The sequence below is a fragment of the Nannobrachium achirus genome (assembly GCF_963921795.1).
Source record: "Nannobrachium achirus genome assembly, chromosome: 5".
In the NCBI taxonomy this organism is placed as follows: Eukaryota; Metazoa; Chordata; class Actinopteri; order Myctophiformes; family Myctophidae; genus Nannobrachium; species Nannobrachium achirus.
Window position 1 is genome coordinate 9,577,256 of NC_137814.1, and position 16,873 is coordinate 9,594,128.

The following is a 16,873-nucleotide window of genomic DNA, read 5'->3' on the forward strand; positions in this document are numbered from 1 at the left end:
ACTTGAACCTTAGCGTCCATATTCTGAGAACTTTAGCCAGAAATGGCAGATCTACAAGCTCACAGTGCCTCCCGCTGCGAGGCGTTGTGAGCTTGTAGATCGGCTATTTTCAGCAAAGAGGTTTGGTGTAGAGGGGAAAAGAGCAGAACAGAACAGAGTGAAAGGTCAAGTTTATTAAGTATTGACGGTTCAATGGTTAAATATCTGAAAACACAAATTGACTTGAATCCAAAATACGCTGCTTCATCTCTCTCGACTAAGGGGTCCTTGACCTGAAAACGTTGGAAGACCCCTGAACGATTAACAGTTTTAGGCATTTGGCAGACACTTTCATCCATAGTAAGTGCAAGATCAGATGTCATGAAACACAGGGTAAATGGTCGCACAGTTAGAGTGCAAAGAAATAATTAAACACAGATAAATTGCAGATATACAAGCTGATAGCGTGGCACAAAGTGATGCACTATGAGCTTGTAGATCTGCAATTTTTTTATGACAATTTGTACAAATCTTTGAATATATATATTTTTAAGGCGAGCATTTTTGACTCAAATCTTTGGTCCTGGGAGTCCCTGGAACAAAATATTTTGAGATGAGGGTCTGCGGCCATATACATACAATTCTGGGGGGTCCTTGACATGAAAAGGTTTGAGCACCAATGAAATACCGGTAGTACGTTTTTCAGAAAACTGTTTAGAAGAATTTTTTTTAATCGCCCTCAGGTATTAATGGGTTAAGTGCTACAAAGTAATTTGGATACCAGGTGAAACCACATCTGTATATATTACTGTTTCCCAAACAGTGGGTCGGGACCCATTTGTGGGTAACATCAAATTTCTCTTTTGGGTCTCAAGCTAAAATGTTAAGGAACCAGTGGTCTATACATCATTATCATCAAAATAACATTCTTAACATTTGCATTTAAGCAAACAGTTTGTCTATAAATATAAATAACATGTGAACAAGTAACTAACATAAATCTGTGATACCACAATAACAAACTGGTATAATCTTTATCATTTCATATTATCTTGTTAATATCAAGATGAACAACACCTCTGGGTGAATACATCTCTTCTTTTAGTTCCTGGTATGATTTATGAAGTAGGTTTTATGGTGGGTTGGCCATGTTTATAGCCTATACAGGATATGTCATGGTGACGAAATGATTGCACATGGAGCAGCAAGCAATGTGCCTTCCGTTCTCTTCTGTGTGTGTATTTGTGTGTGTGTACCTGTTAAAGGGCCATATTCACTCTGAGCACAATAGCCTAGCTATAAAAGTATAGTTTTAAGTTCTAAGTCAAGTGGATGGCAGTGTTCACAGTTCACACTATATAAAACAATAGTCGAGGACCCACATGGCCAAAAGCTCAAAGAAAAGAGGGGTACCTGTGATTTTCTGCCGTACTTTTTATTTCAGTTTTATCTATTAGGTTGGTCATTAAGGTCCACAGAATGAGAGGCCTGCTCTGCCGGAAACATCGCGAAAAAAAGTTATGGCCATTTGTATATCCACTGTCCCATTACTCCACTAGAAATATATAAAAAAGAAAAAAAAGTCTGCTTTAATTAGCATGTGACTAGGGATTCTTCGTGATTCTGAATCCATTGCAAGCATTTGTTTTGCATGAAAAACTTTCCTTGGGTTAGATATCAACCCCCCAAAACAGTCAAAAGTGATGAGTCATCACTTTTTTCCCACTTTTCACAGTTTTGGGCTGCCGAAAAGTAACCCAAGCAATGTTTTTTATGCAAAACAAATACTTGCAATGGATTCAGAATCATGAAACTAATAGATAAAACAGAAATAAAAAGTACGGCAGAAAATCACAGGTCCCCTCCCATTTTGGGGACTGGGTCCCCGACTACAAACAAACAAAAAACAATAGTGAACAACATAGTTATAGTTATCCTTATAGTGCCTGGTTCCATAATGTGCCATTCCCACCAGGCTGCAAAACAGGAAAACCGAGAAAAGCTAGGTCTAGTCCAATACATTGTGTATACATATTGTGTTTTACAGCACAATATGTATACACATATGCGGACCCAAATGCATTTAATTTAAATGCATTTGGGTCCCAATCCGGAATCAATGGGGGTACATTTGCTATAATCAATGTTTTGTCTTACGACAAAAAACTAAAAAATATTATTGAACTCAAGTCTCCATGGCGTTAGTAATCAATAGAAAAATTACATTTTGAGGGTGAACTACTCCTTTATTCCATTTATTATTATTATTCTGGGAACACAACTGAATAAAATGTGTGCAGTTACATTTTTAATGTTAAAACTCTTCCTATGCAGTATATTTGTAGGTTTTCACTTTTTGCAAGTTTCTTATTTTAACCTTAAACTGGCTGAATCTGATGATCTGTAAAGACAAAGACGTGTTTGCTGTATTTCTTTTGTTTGTTTGTCTCATTGTCTGTTTATTAATTTTACATTTCAGCATTTTTGTATCCTGATGCATGATGATAAAAAATAAAGTACTTGTTTACAATCATGACTTTCAGTTGTTGGACTCACTCAGTTGATGGCGAGAATGTTCACCTCACTGGTAGAAGAGGCTGGTTTCTATTCTAATTTAACAAATGTCATCCGGTCTAGAGCCCGCCTTCTGTATCCGGTAATTTCCGCTCACACATACATGCAAGCACACAGACCGTTTCCGTATCCGCCGTAGGACGGATCTGCAACATGAAAGAAGTGAATCGATCACAGTCTAAATATTGACAGCAGAAACTGGACGACCACCTGGAACGCCCCCACTTTAAGTCGTGCTAGTACGCATGCGCACTGAGCCGAGGCATGTCAAAACGAAAGCAACTGACTGTTCTTCTGTAGAGTGGACTAAAAAAACTATTAAACCAACTAGTGATAATAAATGAGCAGGTAAACAAACGTTCAATTTATGGAGTTAAGACCAGAACCATCGATGCACACACACGCCTATAGTTCAAGTCAGCCGAGTAGTTCTTTGAAAATAAACTTTAGGGAAATATAAAGGGGTTGCTGGAGAAGCTAAGCTAACAGTTCATTAACGGTAGAGGAGCAAGGCAGCAAGCTAACACTCTCCTCAAGTGTTTTATTTATCCATTTGTAACTGTGAGAGTGTACAAAATGGAACCGAAGGGTACATTCGGTTCTCAGCCAGAGGTTTGACAGGTCGTTGTTGTTGGGTGAGGAGGGGCACCACCTGACAACCGCTGCTCAGTGCTCACATGATTCGACTTTGTTTACAGTGAGATACGGAAGCAGCTGCTGCTTGCCGTTCCAAACTTCTAAAGTGTACATGTTTCTATACTCTATAGGTTAATTTTGTACCGCTGACATTACAATTTCGGGGCTTGCTGAGAAGAACCAAGCCGCGAGAAGAAGAAGAACATGTTTGCTAAAAAGAAGAGGGCACCGATGCCCAAGGGACAAGGTGCTGCAGCAGCCAAACAGGTGAGAAGAATGACATTGACGTCTGGCACTGACGCTGTTATCTTAATGCAAAATACTGGCACTGTGATGTGGTCTGGGTGTCAAGTACTGGTCCTGTGTTATGTTATGGTATAAACACTGACTGGCATGATCATCATGGTGTTGTTTTGATAGAAAACACTGATGCACTGCGTTGTTGGCAACAAACTGACACTTTCTTGTTTTAATGGAAACACTGGCACTGTGCTATTTTTAACAGCAAACACTGGCACTGTGCTATTTTAATTGCAAACACTGGCACTGTGTTATTTTTTTTATAGCAAACACTGGCGGCACTGTGTTATTTTACTGGAAGACACTGCAGCACAGTGTTACTTTAATATGGAATACACACGGTCAGTCGGTCACTGTGTTACTTTAATAGAATACACCGTCAGAGTGTTAATTTAAAGAATTGGTTAGGAACAAGCGACCCGTGGGCCAGAGCTGCCCACCCACTGTAATATCTGGCCTGGCATATTAGTCCAAATAGAGAGTCTACCCTACTGGAAGAATGCTTATTAAACTTTCATCCATGCTGAGAGTAAATGACAAGCACATGAATTGGCAGTGGGGGGGTGCACTCTGGTACTGACACCCCCCATAGTGCGATCAGCAGACTACTTAGGAGCATAGGTCTTTTTTCCATTCTCTTTAAATGATATTATTATAATAATAACTAGAAATACTGTTCCTACGAAACAGTGTGGGCTCGCATGTAACACCATGTATGGGCTCAAAGATCTTTTGTCCAGCACACCGCATCGTCCCAAACTCCCAATGTTAACAAACGACAGGAAGACAACAAAGACGTTAACATGTCTTCCTATTGGACTTGGCTTTGTACTGTCGAGGAGAACTTCACTGATAGATTACGTCATTTTTTAGGAGAACTTCACTGATAGATTACGTCATTTTTGAGGAGAACTTCACTGATAGATTACGTAATTTTTTAGGAGAACTTGACTGATAGATTACGTAATTTTTGAGGAGAACTTGACTGATAGATTACGTAATTTTTGAGGAGAACTTGACTGATAGATTACGTAATTTTTGAGGAGAACTTGACTGATAGATTACGTAATTTTTGAGGAGAACTTGACTGATAGATTACGTAATTTTTGAGGAGAACTTGACTGATAGATTACGTAATTTTTGAGGAGAACTTGATAGATAAATAATGAAGATAACATACGTGTGCTCGCATGGAACACCATATATGGGCCCACACCTCTGCCTTTGTACTGTGGGCCAGTTTTGAGGAGAATAATCTTACTATATAAAGATTTGGGAGAACATACTTACTTCTTCTAAACCAGACTCCTACAAAGATTTCATGTGGGTGGTGTTGTTATTTATATCAGGTCGCACTTGTTGGTGATGATGTCACCTAGAACGCTGCTCCTCATTGGCTAAGGGCCATGCCTTTATACTGTCGGTAATTGTTTTGAGGAGAATAAACTTGACCTATAAAGATTTGGTATAACAGAGGGGGCTGTAAAGTATAGCATAACATACTGATATAACATACTGGTCTCGAGCCAACGTGTTGTTGTTATTTACGGTATATCAGGTCGCACTTGTTGGTGATGATGCCACCTAGAACGCTGCTCCTCATTGGCCAAGGACTTTGTACTGTCGTTAATTTTTTGCGGAGAATAAACTTGACCTATAAAGAGTTGGTATAACATACTGGTCTCGCCTTTCAACGAGCCCACAATAATATGCCTAAGGGCGAAAGGCGACCTCGCCCTAAAGGCTGAGGTCGCGCAGAGGGCAAGGTCGTGCAGGACGGAATTCGTACAGGACGGAATTCATTATTAATCTATATCGGACCAGTTACCCATATATAGAGGTCCCTGATACCGATATACTGTATGGAGATCCAAACCATGTATATGGAGATATGGGCATATTGGTCGCCGGTTCTACAAAAAAGATTGTTTCATACAACTGTACATTGTTCAAGTACAGTAATGGCAGGGGAAGCAGCTAAGAACACAGGCAAAAATTTGAGCTATCTGTGTGTAAAAGTTGGAGTCTGTAGAACCAACCGTGTGCTGTGAGACCCCAGACATGCTTACTCTGTTACTCGTTATGTGAAAGTCCTATTACTTCTGACACTATATAAATACCATTTACCATTTACCATCTGGGAAACAGATGTAGAGGGCAGCTCCATATATGGAGATGTATGGATATCCAGGGTTTGATCTTTGATGAGGTGATGTCACAATGTCAACAAAATCGAGGCGTTATGGAAGGACGGACAGACAAGATGTACCGGTTGTCATAGTTACACGTAACTGCGACCTACGGTCGCAAATAATGGCCAAAAGTCACTTTGCTAAAAGAAAAAGAACCAACATTCCTAGACTTTAAATCGCCATTCCCACTGGGCATATATCTATATCTTTCACCTTTGTATTTTTTTTATAGTCAGTTTGAACACTGCCATCCACTTGGCTTAGAACGATTTTAAAACTATATATTTTTATTGTTATAGTTATAATTATAGTCAGTGTGAATGGCCCTTAAGATATAACATTTCTCAGGCATTTCTCATGCTGTTTCTCTCCAAATAGACCTTGAACAATCAAAGAGCTCCTGTTCTATGAAAGAGCTCTTTTTTTTTATCTCTGTTCAGAAAGGAGTATGACTGTCTGTAACTTTTTAATTAACCGAATGTCTTCACTTTCAAGGATGGGGCGAGCATGAAATGATGTAAACTAAACTATCATTTCTATCTGCACATTTTACATATGAATGCAAATTGCACACGCACCTCTTATATTATAATATATATATTTATTAATTTTCACAGCAATGAATATAGATATTATTGTATAAAAGGCTTTGTGTCACATCACATGTTCCAGTTCTTAAATTATAATTATGTTCTGGCCCACAATCTAATGGTTTAGAAAAAGATTGGCCCAAGCGCAAACGTACTTGCCGACCCCTGCTTTAAAGGAAAATACTGGCACGACTGTGTTAATTTAATGGAGGATCCCAATGCCATACTGTAGCTCCATTTTCACCGAAATGTTCTCTACAAACAGTACTGTATGCAGAGACCATTTTGGTGAAAATGAGCTATGGAAATTTCACCTGTGATTTCTTCTTTCTTTCTATTTTTCTTTACTTGTTTGTTGTTGTTACATAATTTAATTTTAATACATTTTACTCTGTTTACCATGTTACATAATTTCGTTCTATAGTTTTCATATTTTTGAAGCTCTTCGAGATTTGTCCCAGCAGATGAGAACTTGAGAATCACTATATAAACTTGATGCACTATTATATTATTAATTATTATTATTATTATTATTATTATGACTTCCTTGTTCTAGATGGGTCTGTTTGTAGACTTCAACCCAGAGGAGATGGCGATGGCTATGGAGGAGAACCTGGACGACCCTGACCTGGAGGCTGAACTTGCTGCTATCACAGGGAGCACGGCTGCTGCTGAGGGGAGAGCCAAGGCCAAGGGCAGGAGTGAGTTGTTTCATTTGGTAAACTCAGTGGGAGTCTGAGAGATAAATTCCTTAACCTTGTATCAAGATCAAAGCGTTGGCCAATGAAAGGAGAACAGCAGTTATTATGTAGCTTACTGTACAATACTCCAAATGAAGAAGTCAAACGTTTTTCGGCTTCACCAGCAGGTCATTAAGAACAAAAATGTGCCTGGACCGGTAGGCCAGCAGGCGCCCCAGACTTTTCTAACCAGCCGAACATCACCACAGACAGCACAGAGTCAGAGACAATGCAAACAAAGTGGAAACATACTCTTTATTAAAAGTTAGCTATTAGCTAATGCATGGCAATATAATTAAAATAAATTGTCACACAGCCTTCGTCAGGGTGACAAAACAAACATCCTGAGGGATACACTGTATGATATTGTTTTATTTTCCGAAATGTGCTCAGCAACGTACCATGGACAGTTTTCCACAAAGGTTGTTTTAGGAGGTTAGGAGGTACAATCCTCTATAATCCCTCTCTGAGGGATTACAAACACAACCAGATGGAAATAAATTAATGGAGAGAGAGACAGCACACACTTTGCCCACTGTGTCTGTCGCCAGAAATGATGAAATCTCAGAGACAAATTATATCCAAGCAGCGCGTCAGAGTGTGAGATGGAGATCCGTGGAGGAATCACAGTTCCAGCACGGTGGGTGGGGTCTAACAGGACTCGGAGCGTAGACTTCTCCGCTGGATAAAACATTTTTATCCACCGGAGAAGTTTGTTAGTTTCAGTGAGACCTGCTGAAGCCGAAAAAAGCCGAAAAAAGCAGGCTTAACTCATTCTCCATCATTGTTCCCCGCTACTGATGGTAGGTGATTTGAATTAGCTGCATAATTTCTTATTAACTCTTTCTCAGCCTGATCACACTTTTACACAATTATAGCTAAGGTGTTCTCAGCCTGATCACACTTTACACAATTATAGCTAAGGTGTTCTCAGCCTGATCACACTTTACACAATTATAGCTAAGGTGTTCTCAGCCTGATCACACTTTACACAATTATAGCTAAGGTGTTCCCAGCCAGAACACACTTTTACACACTTTTTCTAAATAGGTGAAATAAATGATAACGATCGAAAAAAAACGATCGGTAGCCCTTCTCTGTCTCACCACCGGTCTAACCAATAGCATGATTCTTCTCTATACATGAACCAGAAGTGCTTTTGATTGCTTCCGGGGCAGATTAGCCTTTTCCCATAGACTTACTGTATAGACGTTAGCGTTAGCATAGCCGTTGTCCTAGCGGCTAGGCTAATGAAAATCTTTCCATGGATTGTACACACGGAGATGATCACATGCACCCACATAGATGTGCACGGATCGTGCACGTGAAACGCACGGGTGGAAAGACGACTCGGCCAAAATCCCCACTATATGCCAATGCAGATCCAGATAGTTATGGTGAGTTTATGACCGTGGGATCGAAAAAAAGAAGGAAAAAATGGCGTCCAAGAAGGAGGGGGGGGGGGGGGGGGGGGTGGGCTGATGTTTATAAACATAATATCAGATCATAATACAATATTAGAAATTTCCGGCTAGTCCACAGACAAGCCCATTCTGACCAGGCTAGTCCACAGACAAGCCCATTCTGACCAGGCTGTGAAAGAGTTAAAAGACTGAAAATCATGTTGAGTATCATGACGAGGGTTAAGCTTTCTGATAATGACAAAAGGATGATGAGGCTAATTGTGTTATAAATATTACAATCTATATGTTATTCAATAAGGGGAATAGGGGAGGTTTGCTGAGCCTGGCATTCTCATTTTCAGCAATGCCCTGCTAAACATTCCACTGGTTTGGGTTCCGTCTGTGCCGTCTTGCTTGAGGGCACTTTGTTGTTGTTGAGACAGAAGGAGAGTGATATTCATTTACATCTTAAGGATCAGATGCAGCCAGTCTGTGGACTTGAACTGGCTGACCCAAGCCTCCTGCGATGGCCTGACATCTAATGCTAACTTCCTAAATGACACAAAGAGCAGGCTTAATAGCAACTGGACCCATTGTTTATAATTCTTTTCTATTTTAGGTGTCTTCTATATTGGAAATTATCATTGGAAAGACAAGTATGTCTGTCTGTTTCTACCCCCCCAAAATAAACACAGACGCACAGATACTGCTGGAAACTGAAACACTAAAACCCAGTATTTGCGCCCAGGCTCTGCTGGCGCAAATAATAAGCCTATATTCTCATGTAACTGTATATGTATTTCTGTCAATAAAAACAGTCAATCAGTCAATGCTATGTTCATGTTTTAGCCCCCTTGCCAATGGAAGATATTGCAAGAATGGCTGACGAGTGCATGAGAGACTTTGACGATGATGAGGAAGATGAAAACTTGGAAGACGATGAAGATTTACTGGTTGGTACCAATTAAACATCTGCATGTTCTATAACTGGCCTTAAGACTTGGACATCCTTAAATGTCCTATGAAATTAATTTATGCCGTCACGTGTGTCCACCCGACCAGAGCATTTATTTCCCAGATGAAAATGCAAGGGGCTTTTAGTAAAACGCCCATTGGGAGCGCTTGAGGTTGCTTTGGAGGTGGAGCAACGTTTCACCTGAGGCACAGGTTGTCAGGTGAACCAAAGCGACCGTTTCATAGCAGAGGTAAACATGTTGGCCTTGTAGTTGCTCTGTATGAAGGGAAGGCTCATACAGAGAGGACCTGCCGTTCTAGGTGGGTACATTAACATTTCATTGGCATGGAAAAGTCCAGGCGAGTGTCATAGTATACATATTTTTCATAGATGCTAGTTTTGCTATGCAGACTCTGTTAGTTACTCACTGTTCACCTGTTTTTCTAATTTAGATAAGTTTCGCTTGGCCACAAATATTTAGCATTTAGCATACTCATGTTCTCTTTGCACTGACTCAACTTGTATGTCAATATTTATTTATTTATATATTATGTTGACTAGAGTTCATGTGATTTACACATATAAGTCACTCTGGATAAGAGTGTCTTCTAATTATTTAAATTGCACATAAAGTGACAGCTGATCTTTTGTGCTCACTCTGCCACTGTGATTGGATGGCTGTAAAGTAAAACGTGACAGTTAGGAGCATGCATTTCTACCCAATACTTAATCCAATAGCCCCTTAGCTTAGAGAATATGAGTACTTGTGTTTGCTGACATGGGTGCTTGGTGGTTGAGTGGCAGTATTTTATCTCTCAGGCAGAGCTCCAGGAAGTAGTGGGTGATGAAGAAGCCGAAGATGCTGCTACTCCTGTATCGTCTCCCTCGCTTGAATTGTCTCCAACAGAAACAGAGTCCCCAGCACCACAACAGGTACGCAGCCAGGCTCCTTTCTGCCTGCTCACTGAATGCTAGTGGTTGAAAATCATATCACTCACGAGCCACACAATAGTGATTTATTGTTAGTTGTGTCGTACAGCTAAAAGGTTAAAAAGGTTTACACTTGTAACAGACTAAGAGAAACACAATACAAAATCCTTCACAGACTACACATTACACCTGGGATACTACACAAAATGGACTGCTCAATATCTTAAATGTCATACAGATCTTGGAACTTACTATCACTATTTCATTCTGGGAATGTAAGTGAATATCCAGGTTTTGGGGTCAGGTGGCACGTGAGCTAAGCGATGAAGGATCCGGGAGCTTTCATCTTGGGACTCCCTTCAAAAGACATGAATCTGACAGCCTCATAATTTAAGTTATTTGGTAAACTTCTACTTTCAGCCCGAAAATGCATTTTTTTTCTCACACATAGTACATAGGATGCAGGATAAACATTTCTACATCATATATGCCATAGCCTGCGGGGAGCACCCTCACAAATACCATATCGTTTTCCCGGTCCATACTGCCTCCCCCCAGCCACCCGGGGCTCCCGACAGAGGGGAAGGGACCTGGGAATAGCTTCCCCCCGTCAGGGCTCTCCCCAGCCCGGCAGAGGGAGACCAGCGCCCAGGATCACATCTTAGGCAACCGGAACCGGGTGAAAAATGGGTTCCAAAAAACGTGGGAGAAAAAAATACTAATAATAATTTAAGTTTTCCTTCCCTGAATTTCTAGTCCTCCCTGCACCATACACTGCACTAGCCTGACTGCTAGCGTCCGTCTCAATCACACACTTCGTTTTGGGATTTGAGTCTGAAACTGGGGACGGAGATTCTACTTCGCCGGGGGCGGGGTAAAGCCTATTGACGTCACCCACACACACACACACACACACACACACACACACACACACACACATACACACACATACACACACACACACACACACAGGCTTAGAGCCTCCGACGGCGACGTGGCGTGTCATTGCAAAAATATGTTATTTCTCATAACATATTATATGACTGCATGTTTACGTTAGTGCAAAATGGCATTAAAACGTAATGAAACGGCACTATTATATAGTTTATTAAAATAATTCGAGTCGAGTTTGACTCCGCCATGACAGTTTTCACGGACCAATCAGAGTCCACTAGACTCTCACGTGGGCAGAGGACACCAATCAGAGTCCACTAGTGAATCTCACGTGGGCCTACACTGCTCTGACGTGGGCAGAAGAGCTCTGTTTGGAGGGGGCTGGGACGGGAGCAGCCAAACCACGTGCCCCAAGCATACAACCCTGATTGGCCCATTCAATTCGCCCGCTCCTCGGGCGCGTTCGAAATAGATTAAAATATGTGCAGCTTCAGTCCACACTACAAACCACCCACCAGCAGGGGGTGGTGATGTGCGGACTGAAGTATCAGGCTAACACTGCACATGCTCCAATCGTAATTTTTTGAACAGAAAAATAATAAAACATAAACAAAAATGGACCCCAAAGGTGAAGAGGCTCGTTCGCCTTGCCCCTTCCAATATACAATTTGACTAACTTTTTTCTAATTATTATTATTTATTATTTTTATATAATTTTCTTAATTTTTATTTGCTATCTAGAATCTGGCTAACCATATCTCAATCTAGTCACTAGGCGGGGGCTCCCCCCATTCTAAAGACTACAACGCCAATATTGTGGTTTAGGGGAAAATTTAGCGTCGGACAAATATTTCAAACTGAAAATGCATTTTGATTAATTAGATTAAAGATAAGCCCCCTACCATACAACTCTGTTTTTGGTGTGCTACCCAACACAAGATTTTGTGCAGTGTACAGAGACAACAAAGCTTCCTTTCTGAGGTTTTGGGCCCCAATGCTGGATTATTTCCCCACCAAAATCTCTTGGATCCTTCTAAAAGGCATTGCAATGCCTTATGGGCTTGAACCCTCCCCGTGGATAGACTTTGAAAAAGACATGGGACATATGAATATGACATATCATGCTGTTGTGTTTGGGTGCATTTTGTCTACAGTTGCTCTGTTGGGTTATGAGCTATATGGAGTGTTGCATGTGTCTTATGTAAATGACAAATTGTATTGAACTACGGTACTGACTATTTTTAGTTTTTAGTTTGTTTTGTTTGTTAAGGCTATGTCTGTCTTTTGTTGTTTGTGGATAACACACATGGAGAAGGAGAGTCCCGCACACAGTCTTCACTCACAATAACAACGTTTCGGAGGCACGGTGGCGCAGTGGTTAGTGCTTCGCCTCACAGCTAGAAGGTCCTGGGTTCGATTCCCGCCGGGGGACGCTGTGGGCGCTGGCGGCGTGTTTTTCCTCCGCGTCATCAGCGCCCACACCCTAGGTGGGGTTGGCGATAGGGCCTTTCTGTGTGGAGTTTGCATGTTCTCCCCGTGTCTCCTAGGGTTGATACCCTCACAAAAACATGCACGTAATCCTGGTCTCAATAATGCCTCCCCCTGGCCAGCCGGGGCGCCTGATGGAGGGGAAAGGAACTGGTTGGAATAACGTGTTCCTTCCACGCGCTACGTCCAAACCAGGGAAATCTCCACTGTCAGGTGAAAAGAAGCAACTTGGACTCCTCATGCATAGAAGGAAGCATGAGGTCAGTCCGTTGTCTCCCTTGGCGCGGCAGAGGGAGAGCAGAGCCCAGGATTACATAGGCAATTAGCACTGGGTGAAAAAATGGATTACAAAATTGTGGGATAAAAATTAATAAAAAAGAAAAAAAACAATAACAACGTTTCGGTCGTTCAGACCTGCATCAGGCATGGATAACACACATAAAAAAGAAACTAAGAATAAGTATATTTGACAATTTGTCAACAAATAAAAACTAGACAAAAATGTTAGGCAGCACTAGTGGGGAGTCATTTTATATGCACTGGAAATAGCACATCTACAAGCTCACAATACGTTATGCTGCGACACATGAGCTTGTAGATCGGCTATATTCGAGTGTAAAATCTGCCATTACGACACCATCAAGGCTTGCCAAAATATATATTTTGTTGACAAAATCAACTGTAGATGTAGTTGACTAAAATCTAAAACATTTCAGATTTCAGATACTAAAATATGACTAAATGACATTTTATTCAAAAAGACTATGACTAAACTAAATCAAAGTTTTCTGTCAAAATGAACACTGGTACTTACTGACACATGTCTCTTGTCTCTACAGTCCTCCTCCACCCCAGGCAGTCTGCAGCACACTCTGGAGGAGAGGATAGTCATGTACAAGGCTGCAATCCAGAGCGCCAAGGCCTCCGGAGAGGCCTCTAAAGCCAGGAGATACGACCGAGGCCTGAAGGTGGCTGGCAGTAATACGCAGTTATTGGATAGATGGATGACACACATTACATTCAATCGGATTACTGTAATTGGATTATAGTGATCTGATTGCTGATGTGTAACGATATAACTATGCTTCTACAGTAATTACCGGATGAAACCGTATTATTGGTTAAAATATTAACTCTGATTACCATTGCCTTTATGTTTGCTACCTATTATATTACTTACATGTGCATGTACATGTTCAAACAGAACATATGTTTTTATTAGGAGATTAGCGATAACATTTAAGATACAGTAGCTTATCTTATCATATTTTATATATTTATATATATTATATAACAGCGATCTACAGTATAATACACTGGATTGAAAACCAGCTGAACCAAAACCAAATAGAAGATCCACTAAGGTTGAAGCCACTCAGTCATTATGGTTCACCTAAAACAGATGTGCACTGCAGCATACTGTAGTGTACGTTGAATCACTTGAACCTTAACATTCCCGTTCTGGGCATGTATCAACAGGCAAACATATGGCGAAAATAGCTGATATACAAGCTTAGTCCCTCAGGGTCCTTTTTTAGAAAATTCTGAAAATAGAAAATCTGCAAGCGAAATATTTTGACGAATGTTCGCCCCCCAGAATAGGGATGCTAGGGTTCATGTGGTAAATGCGTTATGACTCCCCGTCTCCCCTCAGACTCTAGAAACCATGTTGACCGCAGCAAAGAAAGGGAGGAGTGTGAACGAGGCGGAGATTCCACCACCAGTCACCACTGGAGCTCCTAGCGCCTCCTCTCGGCCCGCCGTCCCCCCACGACCCGCTCCCCCGTTGCCCACTGAAGCCACGTCTGAACCAGAGCCCCCAGAGCAGCAGGAGGCGCCGGTGGAAAGTGAGACTACAGACGATATCGTACCAGAGATGGTTGAACCGAACGGCGAAGAGGAGCAGTCGTCCTCTTCATCCCAGCTTCCTGTCAGCAGCCTTCCATCTCCTGTGGAGCAGGAAGAGGAAGCTGTGAGCCAGACCCACACCAGCCAGGCGGGGGGTCAGTTTGAGCTGGTGACAGCCTATGAATTACATTACAGTCAGGCTTCCCACGGTCATGACATTCCTGGAAATATTTTGAAATTAGAAAAAATATTTTTCCAGTACTGGAAACGTTTTGGAATTAATCAAGGGCCCTGGAAGGTCCTGGAAAAAATAGCTATGCATTGTCTTTGGTTATTGATTTTGTTAATACCTCTGAAATTAAACATGGGCCAAATTGTCAAATATTAGAGGCAGAAATAGTGAAAATAGCAGATCTACATGCTTACAACGCCTCGCAACGCGAGGCGTTGTGAGCATGTAGAACTGCTATTTTCACAATAGAAACGTGCTATACAACTCAACTCTTAGTGCTCGTCAGGGTGGGGGTCCCCAGTTAAAATATGATTATTTCGGGGGTCACAGCCTGAAAAGGTTGAGAACCACTGGCAATACACTACCTGTCTTTGGGCATTGCGCATAGGAGTAAGCGACTTGTTATTGAGCTGAATTATTGTTATATAGTCCTGAAAATTGGGTTAAATATTCTGGAAAAGTTTTGGAAAAGTTTTGGAAATTAATTGGTAAAGATGTGTGGGAACCCTGATTACAGTGGTTCTCAACCTTTTCAGCCCGTGACCCCCAAAATAATCATATTTTAACTGGGGACCCCTCCCCCACCCTGACTAGCACTAAGAGTTGAGGCACTACATTTTGTATAATACTGTTATATTGTCAAAATAGCTGATCTACATGCTCACAACGCCTCGAAACACAATTTCTGTCTCTAATGTTTGACAATTTAATTTGTAATTTTAGAGGTAATAAAAAGTGAGCAGATGCCCCCTATACAGTTAAACTTTATGTTGGTTTGTTTACAGTTGAGTGAGAAAACAATGTTGCACATTAAGTTAATCATCTGGGGACCCCCCAAAATAAGTTGGGGACCCCCCTGAATTACATTTCACAATTTAGGCATTTAGCAGATGATCATAAATATGTCACACTTATATAGCACTTGTCTAGATACTCAAATGATGCTTTACAAAAACAAACAACTTTATTAAAGAAACAAAAAGGGTGGAGAAGAAAACGGGGTCTACAAAATATACTAAACTAAAACTGTTAAAAGTATGATGGTAGAAATGAATTTAAAAATGATACTGTAAATTAACTCATAATATTCACCCACAAAAGAATGTGTTCTTTCTTGTGGTGCTTGTTAAAGTGTTCATTTAAGAAGGCCTCCTTTTTAACCACTTTCAAAGAGCAAAATCATTAACTCTTAGTGATTAGTGTGGGCCATACCAGCAGGCAATGCAAAAATAGCTGATCTACAATCTCACAACATGTCGCACCGTGACGCATTGTGATCTTGTATATCGGCGAGCTCACCGTGCAACACTATCGTACGCCCTAGTCTAGTATAAAATTGGACATAAGTGGTTAATGAATGTCATTCCGGATATGCAGTGGAGCCAGGCTCTCAATGCTGTTGCTTGTTTGTTTGTCCGGTGAATCCACAGTGGGCGACGCTGCGACCAGGGAAATGCTCCTGGAGAGGCAGAGAGAATACAAGATGGCAGCTTTGAGTGCCAAGAAGCAAGGAGAGGCGGAGAAAGCCAAGATTTATTTAAGGACTAGTAAGGTAAGGTGTCTTACTGTACTGCAAGTGAGGGGGTCCTCAGCTAAATTGATCGATTGTTAGGAACCAGATGGACCCTTAGGGGGTCTGTAACTCAGAGAATGTACAAATTGAATCAAATGGACCCTTATTGTTACTTTGGTTCCATTTGTACACTCTCCGGGACTTGAATCTACACTCTCAGTGTTATTTTAAATCTGAGAGTGTACAAATGGAACCAAATAGACCCTTGTTGTTAGATTCAAGTCCCAGAGATATACTGTATATATTTTATTATCAAATGGGGGGTCCATGGGTTAATGCATGTCAAATTGAGTGTCCTTGACATTAAAAACGTTGAGAATCACTGACATTTTAGCCTTAATGTATGACTGTACTAGCCTCGTAAACCAGACTCTCCTTAAAGGAGTAGTTCACCCCCAAAATGACTTTTTTTCTATTGATTAGTCACGCCATGGAGACTAGAGTTCAATAATATTTTTATTTTTTTTGTCGCATTCCTAAGACAAAAATGTGATAACAATAAATGTACCCCCATCTGGAATCAATGGGGGTAAATTTAC

At 41.0% G+C, this 16,873-nt stretch overlaps 1 protein-coding gene across 2 annotated transcripts in view; it reads left to right on the forward strand.

Annotated features, from left to right (window-relative positions):
• The first annotated feature begins 2,819 nt into the window (after positions 1–2,819).
• Positions 2,820–16,873, forward strand: part of cc2d1b (coiled-coil and C2 domain containing 1B) — a 34,171-nt gene continuing 20,117 nt past the window's right edge. For both annotated transcript variants that reach the window (XM_080726969.1, XM_080726970.1), the window contains exons 1-8: positions 2,820–2,901; positions 3,321–3,456; positions 6,828–6,972; positions 9,264–9,367; positions 10,189–10,302; positions 13,521–13,649; positions 14,336–14,684; positions 16,192–16,313. In XM_080726969.1, coding sequence (XP_080583095.1) covers positions 3,394–3,456; positions 6,828–6,972; positions 9,264–9,367; positions 10,189–10,302; positions 13,521–13,649; positions 14,336–14,684; positions 16,192–16,313 — 1,026 coding nt within the window. In that variant the 5' untranslated portion in view covers positions 2,820–2,901; positions 3,321–3,393. The remainder of the gene's footprint in view (positions 2,902–3,320; positions 3,457–6,827; positions 6,973–9,263; positions 9,368–10,188; positions 10,303–13,520; positions 13,650–14,335; positions 14,685–16,191; positions 16,314–16,873) is intronic.